Source organism: Centrocercus urophasianus, unplaced genomic scaffold, assembly GCF_019232065.1.
Source record: "Centrocercus urophasianus isolate 14NV4802_14NV808 unplaced genomic scaffold, USGS_Curo_1.0 seq_17, whole genome shotgun sequence".
In the NCBI taxonomy this organism is placed as follows: Eukaryota; Metazoa; Chordata; class Aves; order Galliformes; family Phasianidae; genus Centrocercus; species Centrocercus urophasianus.
Window position 1 is genome coordinate 5177952 of NW_024884722.1, and position 18858 is coordinate 5196809.

General features: G+C 40.9%; 1 protein-coding gene across 4 annotated transcripts in view; it reads right to left on the reverse strand.

Moving 5' to 3' along the window:
• Positions 1–1993: 1993 nt before the first annotated feature.
• The window catches only part of GRK5 (G protein-coupled receptor kinase 5), a 163228-nt gene continuing 146363 nt past the window's right edge, over positions 1994–18858 (reverse strand). For 3 of the 4 annotated variants that reach the window (XM_042818854.1, XM_042818856.1, XM_042818857.1), the window contains 5 exons: positions 17883–18091; positions 10706–10843; positions 8174–8311; positions 7225–7356; positions 1994–6380 (listed from right to left, as the gene is read on the reverse strand). In XM_042818854.1, coding sequence (XP_042674788.1) covers positions 6282–6380; positions 7225–7356; positions 8174–8311; positions 10706–10843; positions 17883–18091 — 716 coding nt within the window. In that variant the 3' untranslated portion in view covers positions 1994–6281. The other variant, XM_042818855.1, reaches the window with a different exon arrangement.

Genomic DNA, 18858 nt, shown 5'->3' on the forward strand with positions numbered 1-18858 from the left:
GGATTTGCTTTATCCGAGAGAAGTCTGAGGGAAGTGAGCATATAATACTGTAGCATAATGTGGGCTTTTTTCTTTGTTGGTAGTTTTCCTAAAGACAAAAATAATACTGCAATATTCTCTGGACCAGTTTCTCCCTCTTTTTCAGCTAAGGACAGAATGTTATCACCAGCCAGGATGATATAAGTAATACTATTTAGTATATCTAAAATAGACTGTTTCCCACCCAGCACAAGAAAGTGAGAAATTGTTTTAAACTTTCGTAGTCCTTCAGCTTTAGCATAAGATTGTTACACATGACTACTCTTGCTTTAAAAAAAAAAAAATTGTAGTGTTTTAAATTGCAAGACATATTTGTGGAAGGCTTGACAGACAATTCCAGAATTATCTTTTTTCTTTGGAGGTACTGAACAAAGTCATTGAACAGATTCTCTCAAACATCACTGCCAAATGCATCTCTTTGGAGCCTGAGACAGAATTGGGACCAACTTCAGGCAGGAGAGCCTTTAAGTCTCTGGATCCCACTTCATTCACTGCCAGATTTCTCTACAGCAGTGACAGACAAGGAGTCCAAGTGGTGTTTATGTGAGGTTGGCACCCGTTACCCACGTATTATAAATTTTACTCTGAACTTGTAGAGTTTCTGTAGGCCACTTTGTGCTTCTTGCTATGCATGTGAAAGAAGATGGTCTGCATCTGAAGAACAGAGCAACCTGGCTATGTTCTATCAAGCAAAGTCCAATCTATTCGAAGACTGCATGGGAAATGCTTAGAAATGTTTTAACAAATTATTTCATTTACAATCTAACAAATTGTAAATCTGAACAACAAAAAAAAAATCACAGCTATGGAGAAGCAACCTGTTCCATATATATCCATGAGAAGACGTGCTGTAAGGATGTACATAAGGGTGTGCATTTATTGCTTTTCCAGAAAAGTCTACTTAGGAAACTCCTGGCTGAGGCTCAGCCATGTGCGAATGCAGAGCTATGTGATGGCTGTTGCCACAGGCTGAATGTGTACCTCCTTTTCTGTTCAAACTGTTGTGTCAGCCCTCCTCCTAGAGCTGACACTGACTGTAAGCCATGGGCTCAACCCCATCTTTAATATGAGTTTGTGTATGCTATTCCAAGGTTATCGAAAAAAACTATAAATAACATTTGATAACAAGGAAGAACGTGCTGTGATGTGTGATAGTAACTGCCATTTGACACATGCCAAAGATACACACATAAAGGTGGTTTTCACCCTGTACTCCAGAGCTCACACCCTTTCTGTCTTCCTTGTTCTTTTCATGGTTTTATTAATATTAAAGATGCTTTTCTTGTCAGCTGAAGCTGAATCTCTGCTGAGAAGTTGGATTTAAATTCTTAGGCTTTGACAGAGGAAGCAAAAAGTTAAAGTTAGAACTTGAGTTCTACTTGAACAAAGTTAAGAATGAGTGCCTGAGAATCAGACACTTCACTGTGTCAGCAAAGAATGATCTGCAACTGCCGATGGCACTCTTTGCCATAGTTGCTGGTGGAAGGGATGACTGCAAAACAAGATGGGATCAAATTGTTCTTATGGATACCTGGCATTGTCCCTGAACTGCCAGTTAGCAGGCATCTCTAATCACTGCAGTATTGAGCTCTGCCTTTCAGTAACATTCAGTTTGATCTGCAGTAACTGGTACAATTATCTTCGCACCTTTACCAGCTTCACAAGCAGGTTCTTGTTCAGCAATCTAAGTCATATCCATTTTTGCAAAAATCTTTTTTTAGATAATCCAGATCAAGAGTGTACATATAAGGGTTTATTATTATTTAGAATTATAGAATTACCAAGGTTGGAAAAGACCTTCAAGATACCTACTCCAACCATCCTCCTACCACCATTATTCCTCCACTACACCACACTCCTTCGTACCACGTCTACATCTTTCTTGAAAACCTCCAGGGACAGTGACTCAGCCACCTCCCTGGGCAGTCTGTTCCAGTGCCTGACCACTCTTTTGGAGAAGAAATTGTTCCCAATATCCAACCTGACCCTCTCCTGGCACATCTTGAGGCCATTCCCTCTAGTCCTATTGCTAAATTTGTATTTGTTACTTTACCTTCATTACTTCTTTGTTTAAAAAAGCTTTCATACAACAAGAGAATGGAAAAATTCTAGAAGACTTAATTCTTCTACAGAGACACTATACACAATGAATGTTCATCTGTATCAAAAAGTGTGCAAACTGGTAACTGTTCATTAAATTACTTAGTAAAGATTTAAAGATAAAGAAGATGCTTGTACAATTCAGGGTTAGATGCAAAAGATTTCTGATTCTTAAAATGAGCTTCGTTTGCTCATCTGTCTACTTAAATCAAGCAGCTAGACCCGAACTTCTGCATTTTTTGAAAGAATCTATACTGTAACTGAAAAGAAGACAGAGAATTAATAGATTTGGAAAGCTATTAAATAACCACTACTTCCTGCTCCTTTGCTATGTGCAAACCCACATCAGAAACTATTCACTTTGAATCAAAATACTAGAAATCCCCCTACAAATGCTCTCCAAGATTGTAAAATGAAATTATAACTCTGTTATTTGAGATCTGCTGAACATCTGTGGCTCCCAGTGTTTTTGAATTTGGCTCAGAGGCAAATGACAAATGTCTCTGGAAGCAAAGCAGGGCTTCAGCCCTGAATTGTGTGTCCTCATGGTCACTCTATAGGAGTGAGAGGACTGTATTGTGCGTCTGAGGAGTTGAACAATTACTTCAAAAATAATAATAGAAATCAGCAATGAAAAGACAATCCTGCAGGCTCTGTTGACGTAGGCAAACCCTGACCAGAAGATTCGTAGGACTGCTCATTACCACTAATGATAATGTAATGATGTAAAGATTAAATCTTTCAGGGATACTGAGTGACTTCTGCTGATTAAGCATCGTAATACTGTTCAAAGTTTGTCACAAAAGATAGCAACAGGGATGCAGCATGAAATCTCCCTCGGCTGCTCTTGTTCTCTGTCTCTCCTCTTACCCTCTCACTGCTTCCAAAGGGCTGGGATCCAAAGGGACTTAGTCCCTGGCTTGACTCTTCAGGTGTGCATAAGCGTCCTTGTCCCACATGATCCTGAAGGTTCAGGATACCAATCTAGCATAATAAATTCCAAGTATCAGCTGAATGCAGCTGTTGTCATCTGAGGACTTTGCATTGTTCTTGTCTTTACTGTTGAGTCCCAAATGCTGAGTAAGGAACAGGCCCAGCTGAAAGGAGAGCAGGGAAGGCACATCTGTTGTCATTCCCCGTTGTCATATAAAGAAGTCATCCACCACTAGTTAAGGCTGATAGCATCTAAGAGCTATAACACCATCTACATCTATTTTCAATTTGCTCACCAGCTTTCACTAAAGGTTTTATTATTATCGGGATTGTATTTCCCAAATGGATGATGGTAAAAAAAACAGAAAATTCAGTCTTCATGTGTCACATTGATCACACATAGGAAATGAAGCTTTCAAGACATCTGCAGTCTTATCAAATTTATGTTATGAAATATTAAGGGGCCAAGACTTCCCTCAGCTGTCATTTTTTCTTCCCCATCGTGGGATAGGTAGATATTATCTGCCATATTTTTCTGATGAAAGAATGTGCTTGTCTGTTGCTGTGAAGTGAGATGATGGTAATGGAGAGAAGAACTTAGGCTTTCACTCTAGTTCCCCATCCAGCAACCCTTTCCTAGCATCAGTGCAGAGGATGAAGCCAGCTGAGGGTGCACAAACTTACAGTATGCAATGCTACTAGAAAGTGATGTCTGAGAATGATAAAAATAGATTTGAGCTGCAAAACCCTTAAATCTGTCTAAGATGAAAGATATGCATCTTGTTTCAGGTTCATATGTATCCATGGTCTGGTTATGATATATTCCTCTACTTCTCATCTACATATCTTCAAATCAGGTGAAATTCCACGTGTATTGAAGAAAGTCTGCGAAAATCTCTTGGAGCAAGTGTATTTTCATGCCAAGGTGATTTAATCTTGCAGACTTAGGTGGCTCTACATCAGGCTGTGAGAATGGAATTGGAGGTAATAGTCTACCCTGTGCACAGCTGCTTTCATTTCTACAGTATTAATTCCTCTCCTGTTGAGAAGCTGAAACCATTATATTTTTAGTTTATAGCTGATTAGAAAGTTACTCAAAATTCTCTTTGTTACTGTTTCTCTACAACCTTGTATCTACTGTATAAGATCTTCAGTGCCATCATCTGACATGGGAGAGTAGCTGAAGCTCTCCCTGAGCACCATCTATATGGGAAAAGGAATTTCCCTGCCAAATTGACCTGAAGAAAAAACAGGAACATATTCTTGGTGATCTTCTCACATACTTTCTGCATATCTACTAGTGACCAGGAAAACTGGAGGATTTTGTAATGGTATGGACTTGCATCTTAATGTATTTTACTTCAGAGAAAGGCACCAAAGCCCCATCTTCCTTCCTTAACTTTTTCCTCTGTAGGCTGCTTTATGCAAATCCTGACCCTGATCTAACTCTCTCCCTCGTGTCTTCAAGTTGTTTTAACATCTGATTCCTGTGACTATCACTCATAGCTTTGTCACTGCTAACCTGCATTTTTTTTTAACCCTTCTGCGCTGGCCAGAGTTATAGAACATAACATATAAAATGAATAATCTAATGAACCTTGGCCATTTACTGGAACAGTGCTTCCTGGGGTAACTGTGCTGCTAGCTAACGTGGCTTTAGACATGTCAAGACGAGCATCAGATGTTCCTCACTGACCCAAGGGTGAACTTATCAGTCTCCTCTGGTGAATACTGTGAGGTGAAGAACCCTCTTTTGCAGAACATGCTGGGCTACAGAGACCTCACTGGGTGCACAAAGGTTTTCCAGTTCCTATGAAAGAGAAGGAACCGTATTTTTGATGCTTGAGCATGATTCAGGTGCCTCAGGTACCACTACTCATCCTGACTGATCCTGTTTGTAAGTGGGAATAACATCTTCAAAAGTGGTTAAAGGATCCTGGGTAAAGAAAGAGGGAAGAAAAAGTGGGAAGTCTTGTTTCATAACTTACATTTAATTCAATTAAGTTGAGGACTTATTTGATGGGAACAAGTCATGTATGTTTGATATGACAAAACAAAGTGCAGACACAGGTTCTGCTACTGCCCTAAAGCAGCTCAGACCCCACTCTCAGTCTCCACAGGTCAGCCCTAGGGAGCTGACATGAATCTCATGGTGCAAAAAGTAGACTATTGCATTTCTCTCTTGCTACCTGTTTGATATGAGCAGTGATGAAAAGGCCTTGGACTTTTGTCCGCAGCACAGAGAACGCTTTGCTCTCATCATAGTGGGTGTAGGATTCAAGCCCCTGAAAAACAAATGGTCATTTGCTTTCCCAGTCAACTCTCACTCAGTTTTGTACTTCAACAACAAGAACAACAACAACAAAAGTGAAGAAGGGTTTAAAATAGAGTACACTTTCTAAAAAAAAAAATATTATGATGATCTAACAATGTTAAATACAGATCTCAGCTGTGCTGGTCTGTTGAGATCACAAACCTTAGGCATAGCAAGGAGTATTCTTGAATACATCAAAGCCTTGTCAGCATCTTTTCGCATTTAATGCAAGACATTACAAGTTAATGAAGAGGAGAAACGTATGCAGTGTTGCTGTAAACCAAATATACAGATGTAAAATAATTAAGAATAACCTGTTCTGTAAAAATGCATGTCAATAAAACCCAGTCTGATAAAGTGATTTATGAACAGTTTTCTAGAATCACTAAAAAGAATGATTTCTCATTTGAGGCTCTGGAAGTCTTGAGTCACATTTTTTTTCTTTTAAAAAATGTCTTAAAACACATGGCTTTACAGCTGCTGCTTGGAAAATATACACCTCCAAAGTCTGACTTTCATTTAAATACAAATGTACAAAATGTAAACTGAGACAATAGAGAAATTTACAAAACTTTTCTTTAAAAATAATAAAGACAAAATTCAGTTCTAGTATGATGCTATTTAAATACGTGCAAGTAGTCATGTTCATTGAATTTCTATTGCAATGTTCTAAATAGACAAATTTGATTCACACAGTCTTGAGTGCCACCTCCAGAAACAGACCTGAGTGGAAATTTCTTCTTAAAATGCGAGGCTCCACTGGAAGGAATGGGTAGAAAATCTCCATTTTGGGGAGATTCTTTTTTTTTTCACTCAGTGGTGGATGCTCTCTCATCCATAGAAGCTTCATAGATTATAGTGGAAGGACGCAATGTTTGATAAAACTGAGTCAGAACTAGCTGCTTCCAGTGGAGTTTGAACTCACGTGATTTGAATTTATGTGGTGATTTAAACTGGCCTTCGAATTTGAAGAACTCTTTGAATTGTTCTGATGCTACAGAAAGATGAAAAAAATGACAATTAGCTTCTGTAAATGTGCCAAGCTTTTCATTTGATGGTGATAATGCACTGAATGCCCTGTAAGATCTTTGCATGAAGAACTCAGGGTGTAAAATATTCTTTACTTTCTTACATGTATTCTAAGTCAGGAGGACCATGGGAGTTCTTGAGACACATGAATTCCAGGAGTAAAGTCAATTCATTGCAAAATATCAGTATCTGCTAAATCTGATTTAGAGAGGCTACCCGCCAATGATGAGGTACAGCTTTTACGCTACAGAAATACAGGAATCAGGCTAGGAATGTTATTTGGATTTGCCACAGTGCCACGTCAAAGGTGTATGTCACAAATTCTCTGACTTCACAGAATCATTGAATCATTAAGGTCAAAAGAGACATCTAAGATCTTTTAATGCAACTGTCTTGGTTGGACTTTGCTCTCCTTTTTAGAGTCCTGGATTAGAGCCTTGACTACGTCATTCAGCTTTTGAATTTTTTAACACATAAATCAAGAGTTTTTAAGGAACTTATAAAAAAACATTTCAAAAAGCATTTCAGTAGACCACTGAAAAATAGTTCGAGTATGAAGTTTTCAGCCACTGGAAACAAAGCTGATGAAAAAAAACAAAGGTTCTGGTCATTAAAGAAAATATCACAAGAAATAGGCAGGAAATTTGTGACTATGCAGTATTAGTCAGGAAGCTGCCAGGTAACCATAACAGCCAGCCCTCTCTAAGGTGTACTTACTGTCTTTGTCACAGCAAAAATACCAGTAGAACATGGACGTGACACTGGCCATCTAAACCAGTGTTCCTGATTCTAGTAAAAGAATATCTCACCTGTCGTTTAAATATTCTCTGTAGCAGTCCTTTCTTGGGTGGCTCCGGGGGGTAGCTTTTATTTAGGTCTGGTGAAATAGTACCATTTGGTCCAAACACATTTAGTTCTTTAAAACACTCCGTTTCTATCATCTAGTGTAATACAATAAGAAACAAGTCTGCATTAAATATATTCCAGAAGTACCAGTTTGTCCAAAGTCAGGATTGGGATCACTATCTGCCATCAAATATATTAGGAAATTTAACAGTTGAGCTCCTGTTGGTGGCTATGGAAGGTAAGTATGTGGTATGAAAAAGAGGCTGAATCTGCTCTGTATGTTTGCACATCAGTCTTACTAGTGCTGCCCCACATAACTTTCCATTATATTCTTTACTACTGTGGAGAATATTAGGTAAATTCAGGCATACCCACAAAATGCCTGTGGGCACCCCTCTCCCCAAGAGGATCTGCTGTTTGATGCAGAGTTGGATTTACGAAACCAACTGTTCATTCTGCTTTCATATCAAATAGAAATAAAGATTCAGATCTGGAAACCCTGGAACAATTCAAGATTCAGCCTGCAGATACTGTTGCAGCTGTGGACCTACTGCAGGTTCAGAACAATAGGTGAGATGAGGATCACAAATGGAGGAGCTTCCATTAGGACCTCCATCCATCCTGTGGAAGTTCCTCTGAGCTGCTGTCAAAATACCTCAGTAGAAATACAGGAGAAGGAAGTACAGTAGGTTCCTTGCCAATTTACACAAATATGCACAGCCAACAGATACAGCCACCTGAACTTGACATCTGTGGTACATTATAGATCTTGAAAGAGGCCATTTGTAACTCATGAAATCATTAGAGTCTGGCAAGTTATCCAGTAGTTATATATTAGTAGAAATATATAGCTTCTCTTAAAACATCTGTTAGGGGTTTTATTGGAGTCATCTTACTATGACACATCCTTACCTCATTTTGCCATGGAATAGACACAGATCCTGTGGAAAACTTGGAATAGAAATCATCATCTGTCTGGTCCAGGTTTACTCCTTTCACTGTGGAGAATTGCTCGATGTCTAACACATCCTTGCAGTATACTGCTCTGGGCTATCTCAGCAGAAGAATTAGAAAACAGCAAGAGAAAGAATAATTCCCAGTCTGACCATGTCAGTAATTCCCAGTCATGACCAATCTTTCCAGTTTCAGACAAGTGAGAACGACTCACAACAAGTGACTATTTGCATTCTGCTTCTCTAGACTTGCTCTGCCTGCATGTTTATCATCAAAGGCTGATTTTGCTTTAAGCACGTTAAGAGTCCCACTTTGAAGTCTTTAAAGCATCAGTGCAGCCAAAGTGGGTTTTAGTCATCCATATAGCATATGGCAAAGAGGTGAGAGAAAAAGGACAGAAAGTGCAAGAAAATAAAAATCAAATCCTTCAGTACATTTTTTAGAGATGGAATAACAGAATATTGAGTGACATACTGGAGACAGCTCTGAAAAGGGACCTCAAATAGAAGTGTTCTGCTCAGATAGCTGCAGGTTTTGCAGTTTAAAAATTTAAAGGAATGTATTCCAACTGCTAAAGAAAACAGACGAGGTTTGGCATTTTTCCATTGTTTTTATTAATAGCTCAGCTGCTGGAAGCTGTCCAGAATCACCTCTATTAACTCTTTTAGCTTGGCTGCATTTCTTCAAATAAATAGTCAAATGGCTTCACCTTTTAAAACTACTTAATTTTCTGGGATTACAGGCAGGAAACTTTGCAGTGATGCTCTTTTAGCTTATATTCCATCAGTCAGCCATAGAAAACAGAAAAAGTCATCACTAGCTACCTGATATAGCGTGGTCATTTGTGTGCTTAGAGAGCTTCCATTAGCAACACAGAGCTACATTTTGGTGCACAGGAATCACTGAGGGCTGGTTTGAGGAACTAGCCCAACCACCAAAATCAAGAACAGGTTGAATTGTACTGTCAACACAGGGTACAGTGACTGCAAGACCAGTGGGCTGAATGCAGTATTTTATCTGGAGCTGAGCACTGTGACCAACAAATCAAACTAACTCCTGATGAAAGTCCTATCTGCTGGAGGCTGCATCCCTCTGCCTTTCTGATGACTGCAATCCACAGCATTTTTGTGGAGACATGGAAGACTGGAAGAGGATGGAGAAATATGGGTTAGATTACAACTTCTGCCATTGGCTATGTAGCTTTGGGCAATTCATCTGACTTCAGTAAATACTTGGAAATCTATGGATGAAGTGCCAGATAATTTAAATTAGGGCCAGCTCCTGAGTTCCCAATAAATAGCCATAAAAATTTATGCGCCCCGGCTTCAGCAAATATGTCTCTAAGAGGTGCCTTCTGGGCCTTACATGCCACAGTTAAGCTTTTAATACACTCTGGCAAATCCCAAATTGCAGCCCAGAATTTTCTAATTTTCTACATCAGAAAGAAATAGTAGCTTGTCTCCTATTTCTTCCCACTAAAGCAGGTCATAACACCATGGGCTAATTGGCAGGAATAACTAGGCCACATAGTAAAACGTAAAGCAAAACCAGAGCAGCTAAAGTAAACTTTTGTAGCTTTTAAACCACTTTGGTTTGGTTGAGTTTGCAGCAATGTGAATGAGAGCTGCCAAGATGTTACTTTTCTTAATATGTTAAAATGGCAGTGTTTCCTTAGAACCGTATGGGAACTTTTAAGACAGGAGGCCTAGCCAGAAAGAAAGCCCTGCAGGAGGAAAATACTCAGATAACTCTGTGCACTGGGGTAGAGAGCTGTACCACAGAAGGGTGGAAAAAGTTTTCTTACTACCAATGCAACAAAGACTTTCAGTATGTGCAAGATTGGAATATAGGTAAGGACTCAGTGTTGGGTTATATTCCCCATGAGCACTAGCAAGTTCAGAACGCTGTCTCAGGTCCAAGCGTTCTGCCTGAGGAGACACTTGATATCTGAACCTGCTTCTGATTTTTTGTAACAAATGTCTTTTTTTAATAAGAATCCCATGCATTCCTCAGCTCTTTAGAGCTTTGGACTTTATAATTCTGATCTTACCTTTGTATACGTATCTATATACCTATATGTATTCTCATGGCTTACACCAGTGATTTTTCCTTGCACAGTCTGGTCCTAAACATATTCATTCTCTCACTAATACTGCAGACAAGGGAGCAGAAAGGTTCCAAGTTTAAAGTTCGGGAACTGAGGCACGAGTGCTACAAGTGGTGCCTCCAGTATCATACAGGAAGACTGTAAAGTTAGCGGGAATGAAGCAAGACCCAGGATAACACCCTTCATAGGGACCCAACCACCATGCATGCACCCATGTCTATGGAGCAGCTCTCCACTCCAGCCTCCCATCTCCAGCCCTATTGCTTATCACATCTTCCTAGGTCTGGTACCCATAGATATAGTGATGACATTTCTAAAAAAGATAAGTTTTGGAAACAACTCTCTTGAAATAGGCCAGTGCGTGTCCCGCCTATCGTACTTACATCAGGGACAAAGGGAGGATCCAGCATTCCTGCTTCTAACCGCTTGAAATTCATGCTTTTAAAAAAAGGGTGCCTCTTCACTTCTGTTGCACCTTCACCTTGACAGCCCAGCCGCTGCTTCACATCTTTGGTGAGGAGCTGAAATATGCCAAGAAGATGGGCAAAAATGTTAGAATAGGAAGAGATTTTCAATAATATTTATATCTGCAGTCATTTTTGAATATGCCCAGAGGGATGTGCAGAGGAGAATTGTAATTGCTGCTATTTAATGGCCAAACTAAAATGGATTAGGATACCACTGTTCCAAGTGCTGGTTCAAACCTTTGGAAATTACCTGCGCTGAAGTGTTTGAAGTCAAAATAGTGATTGCTTCTTCTGCTTCCTTTCAGCAAATACTTTATAGACAAGGTCTGACATACTCATAATACATATATATTCATAAGTCCCATTTGCTTTATCTCTGTTCTTTCTTCTTCTTGTTTTCATTGCACTCTTGTAAGAATAGTTTTCCTGTGCTGCTCAGGGTGAGTTACTTCACTACCAAATTATATTCTCCTCCATTCAGTGCAGAATACTATGTTCTCATGGGCCCATCTCTGCTGAAGCCAAGGGGTATTTTGTCCACGGCACTACAAGGTTGCATCCAGAAGATAGCTCAGAGCACCAGTACTAGTAACCACCCTCAGTTCAGCTTTGTTTGTTTTCAGAGCAGGGCAGTGCACCGCCAATTCCTGCTACAGCAAGTCCTGCCTACTTCCTGGGTACTCATAATGGAGCAAAGAAGATTGACCAAACTCAGCTGCCTCAGTGTGTAAGATAAGCAGGTCCATATACACAAACACAGGGATGGCAGATCCTGGAGGACCTTGTATGGATGAAGCAATTTAACTGCAAGAAAACAGTTAAGTGGAAGAACACTTCTGGCACGTGCTGGTCGGTGGATAAGAAAAGAGATTATGCAGCCAATTCTTCAGCAGAATGCCTCTTCTTTTATATCATGCGTATAGAATCAAGCAGGCTAAATCAGTGTCTTACAAGAGCATATCTAACAGCTGAAGAGGGGGCAGAGCTCAGCACACAGATGACTGCTGCAAAACGATGATCGTTTGTGACAAGGACCTTTCTCAGTGCACCGCTGACTTCAGGCAATGCAATGAAAAGGGAATGTTAACAAAATCGTTTCCATTTATTCCTTCCATTCAATTTCAAGGAAGTCTGCATGTATTCCCCTTGGTACAGCAGAGAAGTGTAACTCAGAGCTCATTGTAATCTGCCTGGACATTTCAGCTGCCTGTTAAAAGAGATGCATTATGTGTGTCTTAGCACAACAGAAAACGAGGTGTATATTGAAGACAGTTGTGTTTACAAAAGCGTTTAGATTAGTTCTGCTGGAGTCTCCGCTGTGAGGGAAAGACTAAATCCGTGCACGAGGAAATAAAAACTCCAGTCCATTTCCGTGAGAAGGGTGTCTCCTGGAGTCAGGCATGCAGCCAGGGTGACAGGTATGCACACACTGCTCAGCTCTTTTGATACTCTGATTTTTAAATGACTGCTAGAGCTGGGGGCCGAGGCATTAACCCAAGCCGGTAGGGCGGCCTCCGAGCCCACCGCTACCCCACAACCGGCTGGGAAGGGAGGAGCAAGGGCCAGGAGCGACGGGGCTGAAGCGGCTCCGGCGGAGTGGGGCGCGACTGCCGGGAGGGCCGGCGACCGCCGGGGGGCAGTAGAGGAAAAAGCAGCGCTGCGGAGTGCGGCAGCGGGCGGCGAGGCCTTCCGGTGCCCCGCAGATGGGACTCGATGGGTGTAGGGGCTCGGAGTTGTGCCGGGGACTCTTCTGCGGGGCAGGGTTGTGGTGCCTGGGGGAAGAAAGGCTCACGTCTTGCTTCCTCTCCCGTATCCTGCTTTTCTGCTCCAACGCTAGAGCTGCGGTGTAGTAATCTTCTCTCGTGCTTTCCCCACATGGTGTGTGCAGACAGAGCTCATTGAAACGATTAGCAAAACTCCCCCGTTTTGCCCAAGGGAGACTCTTCTGCCTTGCATGTCAGAGGAGTGGTTTGGGTTTCCCGAGCATCTGTGACTGCCATGGTATCAAGCCCTTGGGAGTCCTACAGGTGCTCTTAATACTTGTTGCATGTGAAAGCCAGGGCAGTCCTGGCAGGGGCTTACTTAGAGAGCAAGAAGCAAATGGCTCTGGGAGGGCTGAAGAGAAGAAGCAGTGTTTTAGGAGATCAGGTAAAAAATCAGCCTTGCTTTGCTCCTGGTTGGGAACCAGGAGCCATGCAGCTTCCCTGCTTAGGACAAGGTTGTCCAGAGATGCTGACATCTCTCTTCAGGAGAGTTCCTGGAGAGGCACAACAGAAAGAAAATAAGAAACTAGGAAATTTTGGTAAGCTCTAGATGAAGCCAGCTCTAGAAATGACAACAGATGAAACTAGATGCATCTTGTGGATGCTAAGAGATAGGAGGGAGAATAATGAGTCTTGTAACATTTCCTGCAGCTCCAGAAGAATTCTGTAATTGTAAACATGCGTGTGAGCCTGAAATGTGCATTCCATTTGGGAATCTCTCCAGGAAAAGAAAATGGAGATGACACACATTTTGAGTCATCTCTACAGGTTTTTGTGCTTTTTATTTTTTTAATTCCTTTTCAAAGTATGTATTTAAAATGAAGAGAGCAGAATAAAAGCAACTACATCAGTCTGATGATAAGCCCTCCTAGGATGGTAATGCAGTGATCCAATCATACACAGTTTCCATCTAATTTTACAGCCAGAGCCTATGGAGAATTCAACTGTGCTGCAGATTTGAAGATGGCTTAGGTCATCCAATCATGCATGAAGTTGATACCAAGCGGCAGAGCTTTATATCCTGGTAATAAAGGCTCCAGATGGTACTGGATATATATAAGTAAGGATTTAGTCTAGCCTTCAGACAAAGCTTGACTAGAATAGGTCTTTCAAAGAAAAGTCCTGAGTAGCTTTGGTGAAATTACGTTAAAGTTCTTTTTCATGATGTAAAGATTTCTGATACGAGTGATGTAAAAGTATCAAAATTTGATCCCATCTGGGGATTCAAGCTATGCAATGTCTGGGACTTTTTCCAGGACTTTATTTTGTTCATAGGACACTCCCTTTTAGAGGGGAACAGAAGGCCCAATTTGCAGACCTGATCCTTCCCATAGGGAAGTCTGCTGCCTCCATGGGGCCTGGGGAGGAAACAGTCTAGGAGGTTTCTGGAGCACGTGGAAGATAATTTCCTGACACAGCTAATAAGAGAGCCTAGCAGGGGAGGCTCTCTAGACCTGCTGTTTGCAGAGAAGGACTGGTGGGAGACAGTGGTCAGAAGCGCTCTTGGGCATAGCACCCACAAAATGATAGAGCTGTCTATTCTTGGTGAGGTCAGGAGGGGGGTCAGCAAAACTGTTACTTTGACCTTCCAGAAGGCAGACTTTGGGCTGTTAGGGAAATTGGTTTGGAGGGTCCCACAGGAGATGGTCCTGAAGGGCAAAAGTGTCCAGGAAGATTCCTGAAGAAGGGACTCTAAAGGGTGCAGGAGCAGGCCGTCCCCATGTGTGCTAAAATGAACCAGTGTGGAAGAAGACCAGCCTGACTGAACAGGGAGCTTTCACAGAAACTGGGGGAAAAAGAATTTACCACCTTTGGAAGAAGGAGCAGGGAACTTGAGAGGAGTACAGGGATGTTGCTAGGATGTGCAGTGAGAAAATCAGAACTTAATCTGGCCATCATTGCAAAAGATAACAAAAGGTGTTTTTACAAATGCATTAACAACAAAAGGAGGCCAAGGAGAATCATAGCCCAGTGTAGCCCAAAGCAGAAGAAACAAATCTCCCTTATGCATGAGTGATAGTAAAGCTTATTGCAAAGGCTTACAATAGAAGATTTATTAATCATTGCTATCATCTTTTGCAACAGCAATAATAATCATTTGAAGAGTGAGTTATTCTGCCAAGAATTATTCTCAGGCAATACTAATAAGCTTTAAAGTGTAAAAATGTGTGGATAAGTTGGCTTCCAGGGACAAAAACAGAGAGGAGGGATGAAAGCAGCCTGTAGTAGTTGTAGAAAGATAATAGTGTTTCTGGTGGTGTGTGAAGGATAGAAGAGATTGCTTTTATGAAGAAAAGAAACCATCGTCTTTCATTTATCTGGGGAGGCACTTCAGGAAGGAAACAATTACAAAACTGCTGAGGTTTGGAAGGGACCTCTGGCTGGTGTCTAGTCCAACTCTGGTTCTTCTCAGAGTTGCTATGATCAGGTGCAAGGCCCCGCTCAGTGTTGGTTGTCCTCAAGTTTGAAAACTCCACAGCCCATTTTGGCAACCTGTCCCAGAGTCTGACTACCTTCACAGGGATAAAGCATTTCTTGATGTTCAGAGGAAGCCTCCTGTGTTTCAGTTTGTGCCCACCATCTCTCCTCCTGTCACTGGGCACCACTGAGAACAGTCTGGCTCTGTTCTCTTTGCACCTTCCAGTCAGGATCCCTTTTGTGGACTAAAATGGGAGCTATAGGAATAAGAAATAAGAGAAAAGCTAGTCTGCAGGAAATGCAGACAAACAGGACACTGTCAGAGTGAGAAAGGCAGACCAGTAAGGACCATCCAATACTGTTGACTTGTATGCGCTTCAAGTCACATCCTTGGATACAAGACTGCACTTGTCAGGGGAAACATGCATGTACATCAGTGAAGTACAAGTCACAACAATGAAAACCAGGGAGCATTTCCTAGAAAGACTGGATTTTTTCAGAGGAAAAAAACCAACAAAACAAAACATGAAGCTGTTATGTTATATGGGAACTATGGGTTGGGGAGCTTCCCAGAAAGACAGCTGCCCCTGTTCCTAATTATTTATTATTCATCTCTGTTTCAGTCCAAAATGAGGGCTGATTTATGGGAAATGACTTAGAAAATGTAATATGGAAATATTGGATGGATAATGATTAATGGAAGCTATGATATATGCCTGCAAAAATGTAAAGGGCATAAGCATCCAGGAGGGGAAGGTTGACATGAGGTGACACCAGAGGGTTTTCATGAGTGAATGAATAAAGACAATATATTTCCTGATGGTAATGCTATCAGACCGTAGAGTAAGGTCTGAAGAGAAGGTCTGGAGACATGGTGGACATGGTGGAGACATGTTCCTCACTCTTGGCCTGAAAAAGAAGAAGGCCTTCCACTTTGGATCTGTGTGACATCCTAAGTTGGATTTTTGTACTACAACTTTACACTTCGCTTTGCTGGTATAATGGAAGCTTAATTATGGCTTTTTTGTTTCTTTGATAAGTTGCAGATACAAAGCAACGAAGTTCTGGTTTTCAATACAAAGAGCAAAAACAATTTGAGAAAATATATTTGAATCATGCATTGTTTAAGAATCACTTGAACAAAATGACTTTTGGGTGGAAAACCTCAAGTTCCATCATGCTTAGTATCAGAAGTAAGACTCCCACTCTTAAGGCACAGCAATTGTAATCCATTAATATTCACAAAGAACAGCATTGTCTTTCGTCCAGTTAAGAGTTTGCACAAACTACCTAAAGAAACACAACGGGATTGGACAGCGGAAGCAGTAATGACCAAGATGTCAGGAGTGATTTACATACAGTTCATGCCTGCCTGAGGCAAGGGAATGAAATAGAAGATTTTTTGAGGTTCCCTGAAGCCATGGGTTTGTTCTACGGCCTGAAGATGAAAATGACCACCACAACATATTGACTCTCATCGTCTGTTCCCCTGGGAGCAGTAAGTAATTTTCAGCACCTTCCTGTCAATGCTACATTGAATTCTCACCATAGAAGTTCTTACCAACTTCATCATTTCTCTGCAAAATATTTTTTTATTCTGTTATGCTTCATACCTGAAATTACCTACAAAACAAGAAATGAGAGTATCATTTTTTTTCTTCATGGCATTTTCATTTCATGCTAATTACATGGAAATGCACAAACTCTGCCACTCCAGCAGACTGTTCTTCACCTAGTATGAGCTGAGATGCTTCTAAGGAAAAGATGGCAGACTTTTCGAGCGCATGAAATGGTCTGTATGATCCTGTGCTGTCCTAAATCCTTTCACTCTAACTTCACTGGAGGCTCTGAATTGTGGTTTAAGGGCAGCGTAAGGCCTGAAGTATCTATCAAGAGTGATGTCAGTTAATTGCTATCCTGGGGATTCAGCAATGTGTTGGTGCACTGTGAGTTAATGACTTCCAGGCACATAATACTTGGCAGTGCTACCATTATTACTTTGCAGGGAGAATTCAGTGTCTTTTCATGAAGCCAGACAACCAGAATGTTGTTGATATGTTGTTTGCCTGCCTGTTGCACAAGATATTGCTGCAACACTCACTACCTATTTGTTGATCTTTCTTTCCCTTCATTCTTTCTCTACCAGTTTACATAGATATGTCACTGTCTCCAAAGGAGACTTCACTCTTTAACAAACAAATCAAGAAAAAGGCCACATCCCTTTCCAAGTTACAATTCAGCCTTCTAAAGATGGATGTCGACAAGACATTGATAAATTCAGACGCAGCTTTGAGATTTCTCAGAGGGTTTGAGGATTTCCATTGTCAGACATGGCTATTGTGCTATGAAAATGACTCCCAGCTGAAAGGGTGAGAAAACATTTTAAAGGACAGCTCAACAGTATTAAAAAAAGCTGGATGCTTTGGCACCCTGGGGAAAAGCTGCTAACAAAGTGAGTGAGATGGGGTGGGACATATGAGTGTCACAATAATTTCATTGCATAATCTTTGTCCTGCTTACCCCCAGCTCCCACCAAACACAATGGAAGCATGGGGTTTTCAGTTCCTTGCAGAAGACACTGAAAGTCTTGCATCATCAAGTCCTTTTTATTTTTTTCTGCGATATTATAAAACACAGAAAAGCATTCTTGACTACAAACTAACGTTCAAAGTCTCATGGGAATAAATACCGCTCCCTTGGCCATAAAACTTCGGGGAGGACTCAAAATGACCGTGATGAATCTCATGGAGAAGTCCCAAATAAACGCAATTTGAATGAATAAAGAATGCAGTCATCCCATCAACAGATGAGCTTGATTACTGCTTTCTCTGCAGGCTCTCTATAGTACCACATCACCTCTGAGACTCTGTCAGATACACGAAGCTGCCACGCTGTGCCTTTAAGCCCCTTACCATTTTACAGATGGACTTGGCCTCCTCAGAAAACTTATGGGAGTACACCTCCTCAGCCTCCAGAACTCTTCTGTCCACTTCTTCTCTCTTCACCTTCTCTTTCCTTCCACGAAATGGTGATTGCCCAGCAATCATCTCATAAATGAGACAGCCCAGTCCCCAGTAGTCAGGGCTGAGTGTGTATCTCTGGTTGTTCAACACTTCCGGGGCTGTGGAAGAGAAGGTGTCTCTTATGACAATGTTTGATATTGGCAGGAAGAGAGAACAGTAGGTAGAATATTAAAATACCTCATGATTTCTAGTGACTGAATTACAGAAAATGCAGCATGTTACACACCAGTTTTTTGCTCAACATGTCATACCACTTGCCATGTTCACACTCTCTTCTGAGTTTTCTACCAAGCCAAACCAATTTAAAAAATAAAGGGAGGGTGGGTGAATCTTAAGAGTGCTTCCAGGCTTATCCATTTAAGAAAGAAATGACACACAAGTACACATCCTGTAAATAACACTGACATTTACCCAAAAGCAAATTCTGTCTTTTCACTCAATTTATAACTTATGGTTCCCTCCTTTTAAAAACAAATACATTTCTTTTGTGTTGCAAACATTCAATGTGTCTTGGGCATACAGTCAATTCTTTGCAGACATCCTCACCTTCTGTACATAGTTACAAACAGACAGAGGCAGAGTCTTAGTGTGTGCACAGACTCACACAGAGATAACAAAACTTAGAAATGACAGCTGATATGCTTGCTTTCATTAAAGTACTGATATAACTGTGACTCATATCAGTTAGTTTCTATTTCGTCGAATAAATGTACGCAAATTTTATTCCACAAAGTATGCTCACCCACAGAATGCATGAAAACAATTACATTCATTTCCAAAAACAGATCGAGTTCAATTAGGGAGAGTGTTATTATTATTATTTTTTTAAATCAATGTACAAATCTTTACTCTTCTTTTGTGTGGC